Below are 12,383 nucleotides of genomic sequence, written 5' to 3'. Positions count from 1 at the left end.
AGTAACTTTTTTTTTTGTTATTCCGATCTTTTACATGTGAAAAATATAGATAACATTGAAGGCTCACTCTCTCTTTTTCTTTTCTTCTTTTCTTCTGTGCTTTCAATGCTTCTATTTGATTCAAAAAAGCACAGCCAATCTATTATGATGAGGAATAAAGATATGGATTCAATGTACACAAGCAAATTGGATAGACACAGTCTCAGTCAAGGCATAAAGTTAATTTCAATGGGTGCAGATGAGTATGAAGAAGGAAATGATTCTACTGCACTGAATATATACTTGACTGGAATAGATATGATCATCATGGCACTACCAAGTAAACAAATTGATACAAATTAATAAGACATCTAAAGTGTGAATAGATAAAACTATAAACAAAGGCGCTATTCATAAAAAACTTTTAAGGTAGTAGACATAAAGTAGACAGTGTACTGAAATCTAGATCATTAGTGTAGAAGAAAGAATAGGAATGTCTATGGTGGATAAAGTAAGAATGAAGCAAAAGGAAGAAATCAAAGAGGACTGGTTGAGTTGGTTTAAAGAGACAGGTGAATGTGTCATTCACTGGTCAGTTCGATTGGCATTTGCTATCAAGCAATCCCCTCTGCCTAGTAAAGTAAATAGGGTATTATGACATTGTTACTTATATCTTGTAGACATCATCATCTTTGTCTTTAGCTGTCTATTTCAATCCATGTTCTGGATCGATAGACAATATCGCATCGTTGAAAGAGCACAACACTTTATTATTGTTTGCATAAAACTCGGATTAGAATTAAATCAACAATACCGTCTACATGAATTTATATCAGAAAGCTTATTTATAATTATGACTGCCATGTTGAAAGCGATTATTGCTTATAAAGAAGCATGATATTTATTATTAAGGAATAACACCGTTCTTTGACATTGTATCCACCAATTCACTCAGTGGCTGTAATTCTTTCTTTTCTAATAAATCAAATTCTTTTGCAAATGATATAAAGTGTGCAAATAGCGAATTAAAGTGTGGTTCTTCATTCAGACTCAATACTTTATCATAATGTTCATGATAAATGTGTGCAAATAATCTAAACATCTGTCCAAACATCCTTTTGATAACAGACGGCAACTCTTTTGGAAAATCAACGCCTACAGAACAGGATGATCAGGAACAACATAAAGAGTTGGATGAGATGATTACCTGATTTTGTAGGGAATATGGATTCATCACTTAGGGTATTTTCCATACTTGTTGTCATGTAATCAATGTATTGGGGTGCAGACAATTTAGCCTTTTTAGACAAAGAATCTGACCATGTATATTCAACGCTATCATCTTGTTAATCATTTATAAAAAAAAAACCATGTTTTACACCTCACCCTGGACCTGCAGACATCGTTGGACAGGCTTGTGGTGTACAAAAGGTGGTGATGGAGCCATAAAATAAGTTGAGATGGTTAAAGAATTCGAATGCTAGTGATCACATCAGTCTCTCCTTCTCATCCCCCTTTCATTTTTGCTTACTGTTGAATGATAACCATTCATTGACGTCAACATATTTTGGTAATTCAACAATGGTTTTAAAGTTTCCTTGAACAAGCATATGATTTACATATGGATTACTTAGATAAAGTGGTTTACTCTGCTGCTGTAATGATTTATGCTTATTTGACTTTGCATTCTTTTTTCCAAAACTAATTCATGTTAGTTTCTTTTCTTTCTTTACTATTGAAATCATTCTAATTTTCTTTTTTGTTATACCTAAATCCAAGAAAGTTCATTTATTTTAATTATTCTATTTAATATAAAAAGAGAGAGAGGAGACAAAGGACATGGAGCTCAAACAAGTCTAATTTGCTTTCACTCCGACAGACCTATAAAAGGCAAACTATCCCAGCTTGTTTTTGATTCGATCGTATCATACAACATTAAATTCTTTTTTTTTTTCTATTACACAACGTCTTTTTTTAATACACAAAAAGGTAATGGTGACAAGTCAAATTAGGATCTGATTCCTTTACAGTAACAAATGACGTAACTATTGACTTCTTTTTATTCTACATCTTTAAACTATTCTATACTTCCATTCTTTCTAAAGATAGAGATCATGGCCATTGTTTCTTTATTCTATGCTTTTTCTTTTGATGATCAATCTATCCATTGGTTTGTTTGCTGAGGATCAAATCAATAATTCTATTTTCTGTAAAAAAAAAAAAAATAAAGCGGGGCTATTATTTATAAAGAAAAATGGAATTAGAAAATCAAAAGGAATGAAGAGTGAAATGATTGTTTGCATCTACGTTCATAATTCAATAAAAACTACTTGTTTATATCATTCGATATCTTTATTCTTTTACTGACTGGATGCTAGAAAGTAGTGTGTATAAGCTGAGATGGAACGCGTCGATTGGATCCGCATTGAGCCAGTATTTTTAATTATCCTTGAGGGAACACGAGGCTGTCAAATAGACCTTATTGTATACGATAGCAGAGGTTAGTATAGAACATTGACTATTCACATTGGATAGGTCAACAAAGACAATTGATCCAAAAGTTCTTGCTTTCAAAAGGAACACACAAGTAAAATCAATACGAGTGTATCAATTGAATTGCCAGAGAGTGAGTGAGTGAGTGAGAGAAAAAAAAATTTTTTTTATCCGGGTAACCCTTCAACATTTAGAATTCAGTATTCCAGAACAATACAATGAGTAATGATCAAAACCCCCCTCACTTGGCTTTCACTTTTCATTTTAGATTAGCTCTAACCAGAGTTCCTTTAGTCTAGTTACATAAAATCAGTGAGATTGATGGGTGGCAACATGTTTTTAAAAAAAAAGTACAAGTCAATTGTTTAGATGACATTATTTCTGATACAACAGGTTTCATATTCATTTGTCCGGCATAACGAATATTCATTGTACGATTCTATCTCGATTCGTGTCCTACTTTTTGGTATTATCCATTGATATGCATTGTAATCAAAGACAACCAAAATAACACTTCCTATTCAATTCAATTCACTCACTCAATGATTAAAAAGAAAGCGCAGGTCAAAAAGCCCATGACACTTTAAAAGGGATGCCCATCGTCTGGACTTGAGCTAGCCTAACGAGCGCAAAATAAAAAAATGCATTAGTGCAGAGATTGGCAAAACAAGAAAAAGAAAAAAAGAGTTTATAGACCTTTTATCAATAATCATCTATTTTAGTCATATATCCACTGAAAAAAGCATATAGAAAGTGATTTACATATTAATAATCGTTCATTTTGTTGGATTTTTTTTCAAAAACATCACTGGTTATTCACCCAACAAAAAAAAAAAAAAAGATATGCGGGTCCCTGCCTAATCACTTTTGTCTAGTCTCCGATTGCTTGACCTGAATTGTTCTTTTTTTGTTGAGTGAAGCTGAGAGAGAGAGAAAGAGAGAGATGAGCAGGCTATATAAAGAGAGAAAGAGAAAATTTTTTTCTCTTTCTCTCTTGTTCTTTCCATTCAAACGCTGGACGTCTCTCTCTCTCTCTCTCATCCAATGGTCCGTACATTGATTACCACGATTCTATTTGCCATCTTCTTTGTCTTGTCTCAAGCTGCCAGTCTTGAATCTCGCAGTGCCAAGAAATCTGGCCATGCTACGTTTTACAGTGTGAAGAAATCGGGTGAACCATCCTGTGGAGGAAAGGCTGATAATGACGATCTGGTCGTTGCCCTCTCCAAGCATCGTATGGGTAAGAAAGAAAAGAAACTCTGTGGTGAGAAGATCAAAGTCCAAGGCAAGTCAGGCTCGGTCACAGTCAAGGTGATCGATACTTGTCCCGAGTGTGACAAGAATGATATCGATCTTTCTCCCGCCGCTTTCAAAAAGATTGCTCACAAGAAAGAGGGTCGTGTCAAGGTGAAGTGGTCATTTAAATAAATAGATAAAAATTACTGGCAGTGCCACCTTTTAAAGAAAAAGAGATTCCCTTTCGTCAAGGGTTATATTTTATGGTTTTTTTAAAAAAAAAAGATGAATGGTCTGTGTAGCAACGGAGTCATATTCTTTAGTGAATAATAAATTGAAAAAGGTGAATAAAAAAAAAAAGGAAGGAAGCGGGGGGGGGGAGTGAGAGAGGGGGTGGAGTGATTCATCCAGAGTGGAATATTCACCTTTTTTTTTATTTTTTTTCTGTTGCTGTGTCAATGTCCGATCCCCCCCCCCTTCATAATAATTAAACTTGCCCTTTTTTTTCCGTTTTCTTTTCTTTCTTTTGATTTTATTCATTTCAGGGCAACCACCTTCACTTGATATTTCAAATGAGGACAAATAAATATGAATCAGAAATTATGTTATCCTCTGTGAATAAAAAGATGAAGGAAATAGAACAAGAAGAGACACTTCTTCAGTATGTGGATGATCAAATGCATGAAACTTGGGATAGTGCAAAAGCAGCGATGATTGGCGCACAACGTTTATTATTATTTCATGAATTACCAAAAGAATGGCAAGAGAATGAATATGTTTTGTCAGGGTAATAAAGCACAGAAGAGAGGATGATGATATTTAATAACCCAAAGATTAGGTATCGCTTTTATCAAACCAGCCAAGCATGTTTAAAATCTATTTTTATGATTCACAATGAGACTGCAAATATTTGGAGTCATTTGTTGGGATTTCTATTTATGTCATGGCTTTGTATTTATGGATTTAATGTAAGAACAACAGTTTGCCCGATCCTTACTCACCCTTCTCTCAGACTCATTTTCCAAACGCAACCTGGACTGATCGAACGGTGTTGATCACTTTTTGTGTGGCCTCTCTAAAGTGTTTGTTTTGTTCATTCGTCTATCATACCTTCATCTGTCACTCACATCGTCAAGTCAAATTGTTTACAGCCACACTGGATTACATGGGCATCGCCTTTCTGATCACAGCCTCAGTCCTTGTGTCAGAATACTATGGCTTTTATTGTCGACCGCTGATGAGAAATCGTTATATGACGTTCACTTTGCTGCTCGGAAGTGTCGGCATGTTTGCTCCTTTTCTGAAGCGCTGGGATACAAAACAATACAGACCACTTCGTATCGCGGTCTTTGTTTCGATGGCTGTGTCCAGTGCGGTACCTGTGATCCATCTTTATTGTCTGAACGGATTCAAATCTTCTTGTGAGTTCTTTGATTTGGCTGGATTGAGTGTCTTGATGTATATCCTTGGTGTCGTCGTCTGTAAGTGTTTTTATTCTTGTTTTCTAATGACTCATATTCTTCTTTAGATGCCAATCGATTCCCAGAAAGGATGTATCCTGGTGAATTTGATTCAATCGGTTTAACAAGTCATGCTATCTGGCATGTCTTTGTCTGCTTTGGTATTTTCGTAAGTATCCTCATTCAACCTCTCTCATTCTAACCCTTTGCTCTAGTTTCATTATTTGGCCACCTTACGATTTTATTCTAATCGTCATACCTATGGATGTGGTATTCTGCCTGGCAGAGATCATTAATCCTATTTTTATATTTATTTCAATTGTTTATATTTCTCTTCAAAAAAATAAATGAATCTTCACATATAAAAATCAAGTCTCATTTTATTAGAATATCCTCTCCTGATTGGCTGTCAATCCTTGGTCAATTAAGGTATCAATGTGATGAATAAATAATTGAATATCTTCAAAATAATCAGGTCCTACTCTAGGTTCCTGTCGAATAGAATAATAATCTGCCTTCTCTATTCCCATCTTCTCCAGTCGTTCGACTGCCTCTTGCTGACTGTTCGGAATCGGAAATGGAAAATAGATGCGCAGTTCGCCTTCTCCGACGACCACCCTGAATTGTTTCTCAAGCAAGTGAACAAATAAGCCCAAGAGGAGCTGCGTGTGACCTTGATAAGCCTGGCTGAGTTCTTGAAGGGTGTGGATAAAGAAAGGATCCTGTGAACGATCTGTGCTGGGAAGAAGATGGGAGTGATTGAGTGGCACATGCAAGTAATAGACCCATCCCTCTTTAGGATCATTCGTGTCACTCTTTGATGTCGACCTCAGTTCATCCTCAGTCTTCTCTTCTTTCATGCTCCTTTCTTCTTCCGAATGATCCTGTTTCATAAACTTAGGGTCCATCAATCCTTGACGCACAGAGGATAGTTCATCATGTCGAATGATCAATCCCAGTTTGTTTTCCATCCATTCAGTTGGCTTCTTCTTCTTTTTGGGATTCAATTGATGTACAAAATGATGAACACCCTCTGTTTCTTTTAATCCAATTAATTCTCTCATGCCTTCTGTAGGTTGGATAGTAAAGATTGGATGATAACGAGACTTTATCCAATCAGTCTTTGGATCAAACAGGTTGTTTATTTCATTCCTAAATGTTTTACTCATTCTCGTAGTTGATAGTGAACAGATAGGACGAGAGAAAGGAGTGGTCAGAGGCAGTGAATTGGTTTTTTGAAAATAAGGTGAGGTGGCAGTAAAGAACAGACAGCGTTCGATCGGTGGATGAGAGAAGGCAAGATGATTTGAACTTTCTGCTTCAGACATCATTATACGAAATGGATGACGTTGATGGATGATTTAAATCGTTGATAAAATATGAATAAAGAATGAATGAACATTCACTTGTTAAAGTATAATTAAATAATTTATGAAAATAATATTGAAATCGATAAAAACAAAAAAAAAAGATAACTCTGATAGGATCCATATTTCTCCCCCCCCCCTCCTCCCTTCAAAAGAAAACACTGGCTCATTTATCTTTTTTTCTTCCTTCTCTCTTGAACGTCATCTGATAGGCTCCTGGTGTCATCGTGTCTGTTCTGAGCCAATCAACATAAATTGCATGATAATATGTGGTGTTGTACATGGCAACGGATGAAACCCGGTTGAACCAACCTCATTGAATCTTGCGTAAGGTTTATTTATATTCTTGCTTGTCTGAATGACAGAAGGGAGTGAATCAGTGACTGTTTATGTTGTTGATTCCCATCCTAGCATCTTTATCCAGTTCTCTGGTATGTTTGTAATACGAAATAAAATCTAGATTTATTATCATTCAGAATAACACAAGGCAAAGAGGGATGAAACAAATTGTTGGATGATTTAAAGATTGTGTGTCTATTAAAGTTTATTTTGAAGAGGAATAACGACGAAACCATTGACGGGAAAGTGAATATAGACAGTGCTCTTGTGTGTCTCATCTTGATGTTCAATCACAGTCTCACTCGTCGTACTGTGAACTAATTTACCAGTCGAGGGAATAACGCCCGTGTCAGTAGGAATAACAGCAACCGATTCACCAAGTTCGATAGGTAACGAACCATCATGCTTGGCCTCAACCAACTCTATCTTTTCCTTCTTGGCAATCTCAATGGCCTCTTCTGGAACAAGCTTATCCCTTGAATCAGCATCATCAAAGTTAACCGCAGCCAACGTCTTTTGCAAGTGACCGGCCAACAAGGGAAATTCCTTTTGAATCCACTCAGACCCAATAAGAGCAGATATAAACCAACTATTCATAGCAATATGAAGATCGAGTAAAGAGAGTTGATCGGTACCCAATGCCCATCGCTTGCCATTCTCGCTGCCTTCAGCGACAATCGTTTGTAATAGTTCAAACTCAGACTTTAGAGTATGACGCATGTAAGGTGCAGTAAACTTGAGCTTTTGTTTCTCAAGCGGTCTTCCAGAAAACTCTTGACGGTCCTTTAGGAAGGCATCATCAAGTACATCTACTGGTACCTGAGACCCAACCGTCATAAAAAACGTGCTATCCAACCAGCGTGCAAGAGATTTCACCTTGGCTTCAGTGGGTTCATTCTGAGGACCAGCGGGATAAAAACTAGGCTCAGGGAATCTGATAATAAAATGGTAAGATAGGATTACCTAATGTTAAATGCAAACCTTCTTTCAAGTTCAGCAAAGATGGCCTTTGAATCGCAAAATGTATGATTACCAATCTGAAGAATCGGCGTCTTTCGGTAGCCACCATCAATAGGACGACGTTCAGGGCGTGGTTCAAGTATTGGAATCTCTACTAATTTGTATTCTGCTTTTTTGAAATTGAGAGCCCAGCGAACCTTTTGAGCAAAAGGTGAAAAGGAATACCAATGCTAATACAAATGTTAATCACCTCTTCTTGTTTCGTTTTCTTTCATCTTCTTTACCAAAATGATGGTTGGGTTGTTGGTCATGTTTGAGATAAAGTAGTAAGGAAGAAAAAGCAGAGGATGTGCGCTGGAATCTTCTTGTATTTGTCATGCTGTGTTTCAATTCAATAAACTACTTGCTAAAATTAGCAATACGCGTAATCTCAATGCGCAACATTTCAAAGTTAAATCAAACATGGCTTTACTTTCAAGATTTAGTACAAGCCCAGACACCTGTCTCAAGCATACAACCTCTATCCCATCTTCTTTTCTTGTCCAGTGGATCAAATCATGTATTGAACCATTTGTGTTGTCAAATGATCAATGTTCTTATCCAACTCCAATGAACTGGAATATGGATGACTAAAAAAAAAAAAAGAAACTTACACAAGTCTAAATAGGCTGATACACAGCACAGCGATTCTTTTTTTTTTTAAAAAAAAAAAAAAAAAAAAAAAAAAAAAAACAGAGCAACCTACAATTTACCATTAATTGCATTACACAAGGAATATTCAGACAATCATCTCCGTCTGTTAATGAATATACTTAGAAATCTATTGTCGCTTTCAATTCAAAATGATCAAGTTTTCTCAAAGTGCAGCGACTACAGCATCCATTGGCGGTATTTTCATTATCCGACGGCAGATTTGTATGCGAAAAGGTGGTTTTACTCATAATAACAAAAGGTTCATGACAAACCATTGCTTGCCTGAGTAAAGGAATAAGAATAAATTATCAAAAGAATTAAGTTTTTGTTGATGAATCAAGGTTTGATAAGACCTGGGTCAGCTTGGTACTGCAAAGAGCAGATATACCAAATTGTATCCCCCACCTTCAGCTAAAGACCAGTGCTGTTGGAACTTCCAAAGCTTATGCCTGTCATATCAAAGCATTTATTCAACGCTTTATTGAGCTATTCGACAATTGATTGGCAAGCAATGGTTTGTCATGAACCTTTTGTTATTATGAGTAAAACCACCTTTTCGCATACAAATCTGCCGTCGGATAATGAAAATACCGCCAATGGATGCTGTAGTCGCTGCACTTTGAGAAATCTCGCTTCCGATTGAATGCAGTTATACACACCCAAAAATCCATCTATTTTTTTTTTTTTTTTTTTTTTTTTTTTTTTCAAATGAATACAGCAGAAGCACAAATCAACAAAGCAAAACATTCACTTCATTCAGCCTTAGAAAACAACAATGTTGAGGTTTGAAAAAAAAAAAAAAGCTCTGTTTAATAAAAGATTGTAAAGTCAACTCACCCTATGTGCATAGGCTTGTTTAGATATTTTGGAAAATTTGAGTAAAATAAAAGTTACTGGTGAACTTTTAAAGGTAAAAATAACGAAATCTTTTTTGCCTATCGTTTCTTATTTCTTTAGAAAACCGACATTGGCAAATTTATTGGAAAATTAAGAACACATAAAGATAACAAGTTATCAATCAAGGCAAAAGTGGTTGTGAAAAAATGGAAGGATGACGTTGTTGTACACCAATCGACCAGTAACACTAAAAAATCACTACCATCAATTCAATCCAACCTAAATACCAGTCATACCTTCTCACAAACATCTTCACCACCAAAAACATCAGTGAATGAAGCTATGGTGGCGCGTACAGTAAAGACAGATGAAGTGACATATAAATCAACTGGAAACATACCACGAAATAAGACAATTGAATTAATGTATGCTGCGATTGGTCTAAACAGTGGAGCAGGTAAACACACATGCATCTGTTTTCATAAAAAGGCTCATGCAGCATTTGTCAGACTCCGAACTGCTCCTCAAACGCGCACTGGCCATCGAAACAAGATTGTTTTCACTGTACGGAAGTGTCAATGAGGATTACAAAGCAAAAGTACGCATACTGGCAAACAATCTCAAAAGCAAAATTAACCCGGGCTTACGTGAAAGCGTCGTAAGCGGCGAGCTGACGGTTGAAAAGCTTTGTAAGATGAGTGTGGAGGAAATGGCATCGGAAGAGGCACAGGCTCGTGATAGAAAATTAGCAGAGGAAGCCTTATTCAAGGCAAGAGGCGCAACATCTGCCCAAGCCGAGACAGACATGTTCAAGTGCGGTAAATGCCAGGGAAGAAAATGCACTTATTTCCAGATGCAGACACGTAGTGCGGATGAACCAATGACAACCTTCGTCACCTGCGTCAACTGTGGCAATCACTGGAAATTCTGTTGACGACTTTTTTAGAACCCTATAAAAGTGTATTACCAACTCATACAAAAAAAGATTAATGAAGAAGCTTTATTATGAATAAATTAAAGTTGACCGTGGTTCAAAAGACACTGAAGATAGAAAGTTAAAAAGACTGTTTTTTATCATTCATATAGCTTACAATATGCTTAATGTGCCTTATCTTTTGTTATTTAATGAAAGTGGCCTTTGTCGTGGTTACGGTCGTGGTCACGTTCATTTCCATTGTTATTGTCATTTCCATAGTTAAAAGTACCAAGATCTAAAGATTCTCTATAGTTTAAAACAAATGTGAGCGATTTTGATCATTAGATCTGTATTTTCATTGATTCATCTTACGGAACAGAAGCTATTTAATTAAACATCAATAAAATTGTGATAATTTCATAAAATAAAGCTTACTTGGAATATCTCCTTCAACCCATATGGTTTTGGTAACTGTAATCGTATGAGAAAGGTCGAGATCATAGTAGGGATGCTTTATTTCTTCATCTTTATGTTGTCCCTTGTTATCCTCTTGTTTGTAGTTTTCATGGTGGCCATTATAATCATGGTTTTCATGGTGACCATTATAATCATAGTTTTCATGGTAGCCATTATTATCGTGGTTTTCATGATAGCCATTATTATCGTAGTGACCATCGTGGGGCCAGTTGTTATCATGGTAGCCATTATTATCGTAGTGACCATCATAATGCCAGTCGTTATCATGGTAGCCATTATTATCGTAGTGACCATCGTGGTTCCAGTCATTATCATGGCGCCATTCGTTACCATAATACCCATAATCTTTCTTGTCGTCATTGTAGTGCCAGTCGTTATCATAGCGCCATTCATTACCGTAGTGCCCGTAATCTTTCTTGTCGTCATTGTAGTGCCAGTCAATATCATGGCGCCATTCATTACCATAGTGCCAGTCATCCTTCTTGTCATCATGGTGGTGCCAGTCGCCATCTTTATCATCGTCATGGTGATGCTCGTGGTCGTCCTTTTCGTCGTCATGATGGTGGTCGTGGTCGTGGTCGTCCTTTTCGTCATCATGGTGGTGGTCGTGGTCGTCCTTATCATCATCATCGTCGTCATCATCATCATCGTGGTGCTCGTGGTCGTCCTTATCATCATCATCATCATCATCATCATCATTGTCATCGTCGTCGTCATCATCATCCTTCTTATTAAAGGCAAAGTTGGCATGATCCAATACACGGATGGCAGCAGTGCCAGCTTCATAAGGACCAGTAGCCTTGATGGTGATCTTGTGCTCACCTTTTTCTAAATTAAATACGCCTTTACTGAAGCGTTCGTCGTCCAGAGCTTCTTCAGGAGTAGCAGCAAATACTTGTTCATCAACATTGGCTTCAACTGCACTAGTAGTTCCTAAGGACTGACCATTATCAAATACCTCAAAGCTATCACCGCGGTTCTTGTAGTCAGTCACTTGAATACGTGCTGAATCTTCAACAACAAGATCAAAAGTTTGTTGGGCCATAGCAGAGTCACCCAGCCAGCGGAAAGTAACAAAATTCTCGCTTAATGAAATAGAGGTCTCTTCAGTATCAGCAAAGTTAACAGGATTGAAATCAGCATTAGTAGAAGCAAAGCCAATAGCCGCAAAAAAAGCAACGGCTGCAGAAATGGTATAGATGGGTCGCATCGTGTTTTTGCTGAAGGATAATACGAGAAAAAGAAGAAAAAAAGAGGATGAAATAGTTTTATAGTCATGAAAAACTTTCCATATTTTTGTTGGTTGACAATTCAAGTATTCATTTATCGAGTTCCTATTAAAATATACATTCCTTCAGCAGAGACGTTTTCTTTTCTTTCTGATGTCTTCCAAAAAAGTTTATTTGCTTACCTTTTTTAGAGATAACTTTTTTATTTTTTAAAAAGGTAATAATCATATACACTATTTCCAGAAATTAAAGTCGCAATTTGTAAAGTTTTATAATAGAATTTATATGCAACTGCGACATGTTACGGCAACTTTGATTTTTGGAAATAGTGTAATAACGGTACTGATAGGCAATGAACCCTTATATAACTTAAATTAATCTTAAACTCTTTTTATCT

The 12,383-nt window shown here is 36.5% G+C and overlaps 9 protein-coding genes across 9 annotated transcripts; 4 read left to right on the top strand and 5 right to left on the bottom strand.

The window, feature by feature from the left end:
• Positions 1-472: 472 nt before the first annotated feature.
• RO3G_09453 (uncharacterized protein) lies at positions 473-764 on the top strand (the record flags this gene model as incomplete). Its single annotated transcript, XM_067664038.1, has 2 exons — positions 473-619; positions 660-764. The coding sequence occupies 2 exons, from the start codon at positions 473-475 to the stop codon at positions 762-764; spliced, it is 252 nt and encodes an 83-aa protein (XP_067520139.1).
• Positions 765-886: 122 nt separating this feature from the next.
• On the bottom strand, positions 887-1,589 carry RO3G_09452 (uncharacterized protein; the record flags this gene model as incomplete). The annotated part of the gene is made up of 3 exons (XM_067664037.1): positions 887-1,134; positions 1,187-1,321; positions 1,511-1,589. The coding sequence occupies 3 exons, from the start codon at positions 1,587-1,589 to the stop codon at positions 887-889; spliced, it is 462 nt and encodes a 153-aa protein (XP_067520138.1).
• A 790-nt stretch (positions 1,590-2,379) lies between these two features.
• Positions 2,380-2,771, top strand: RO3G_09451 (uncharacterized protein; the record flags this gene model as incomplete). The annotated part of the gene is made up of 3 exons (XM_067664036.1): positions 2,380-2,479; positions 2,515-2,566; positions 2,741-2,771. 3 exons carry the CDS (start codon positions 2,380-2,382, stop codon positions 2,769-2,771), a joined length of 183 nt encoding a protein of 60 aa, XP_067520137.1.
• A 745-nt stretch (positions 2,772-3,516) lies between these two features.
• On the top strand, positions 3,517-3,900 carry RO3G_09450 (uncharacterized protein; the record flags this gene model as incomplete). The annotated part of the gene is made up of 1 exon (XM_067664035.1): positions 3,517-3,900. One exon carries the CDS (start codon positions 3,517-3,519, stop codon positions 3,898-3,900), a length of 384 nt encoding a protein of 127 aa, XP_067520136.1.
• Positions 3,901-4,310: 410 nt separating this feature from the next.
• On the top strand, positions 4,311-5,370 carry RO3G_09449 (uncharacterized protein; the record flags this gene model as incomplete). Its single annotated transcript, XM_067664034.1, has 4 exons — positions 4,311-4,495; positions 4,547-4,676; positions 4,790-5,189; positions 5,237-5,370. The coding sequence occupies 4 exons, from the start codon at positions 4,311-4,313 to the stop codon at positions 5,368-5,370; spliced, it is 849 nt and encodes a 282-aa protein (XP_067520135.1).
• Positions 5,371-5,551: 181 nt separating this feature from the next.
• Positions 5,552-6,496, bottom strand: RO3G_09448 (uncharacterized protein; the record flags this gene model as incomplete). The annotated part of the gene is made up of 1 exon (XM_067664033.1): positions 5,552-6,496. One exon carries the CDS (start codon positions 6,494-6,496, stop codon positions 5,552-5,554), a length of 945 nt encoding a protein of 314 aa, XP_067520134.1.
• Positions 6,497-7,072: 576 nt separating this feature from the next.
• RO3G_09447 (uncharacterized protein) lies at positions 7,073-8,145 on the bottom strand (the record flags this gene model as incomplete). Its single annotated transcript, XM_067664032.1, has 3 exons — positions 7,073-7,808; positions 7,856-8,064; positions 8,119-8,145. 3 exons carry the CDS (start codon positions 8,143-8,145, stop codon positions 7,073-7,075), a joined length of 972 nt encoding a protein of 323 aa, XP_067520133.1.
• Positions 8,146-9,949: 1,804 nt separating this feature from the next.
• On the bottom strand, positions 9,950-10,171 carry RO3G_09446 (uncharacterized protein; the record flags this gene model as incomplete). Its single annotated transcript, XM_067664031.1, has 1 exon — positions 9,950-10,171. One exon carries the CDS (start codon positions 10,169-10,171, stop codon positions 9,950-9,952), a length of 222 nt encoding a protein of 73 aa, XP_067520132.1.
• Positions 10,172-10,486: 315 nt separating this feature from the next.
• On the bottom strand, positions 10,487-11,967 carry RO3G_09445 (uncharacterized protein; the record flags this gene model as incomplete). Its single annotated transcript, XM_067664030.1, has 2 exons — positions 10,487-10,575; positions 10,716-11,967. The coding sequence occupies 2 exons, from the start codon at positions 11,965-11,967 to the stop codon at positions 10,487-10,489; spliced, it is 1,341 nt and encodes a 446-aa protein (XP_067520131.1).
• Positions 11,968-12,383: the final 416 nt, after the last annotated feature.

Source organism: Rhizopus delemar, genomic scaffold, assembly GCF_000149305.1.
Source record: "Rhizopus delemar RA 99-880 supercont3.7 genomic scaffold, whole genome shotgun sequence".
In the NCBI taxonomy this organism is placed as follows: Eukaryota; Fungi; Mucoromycota; class Mucoromycetes; order Mucorales; family Rhizopodaceae; genus Rhizopus; species Rhizopus delemar.
Note: the sequence above shows the minus strand (reverse complement) of the source record. Positions and strands in the feature narration are given on the sequence as shown.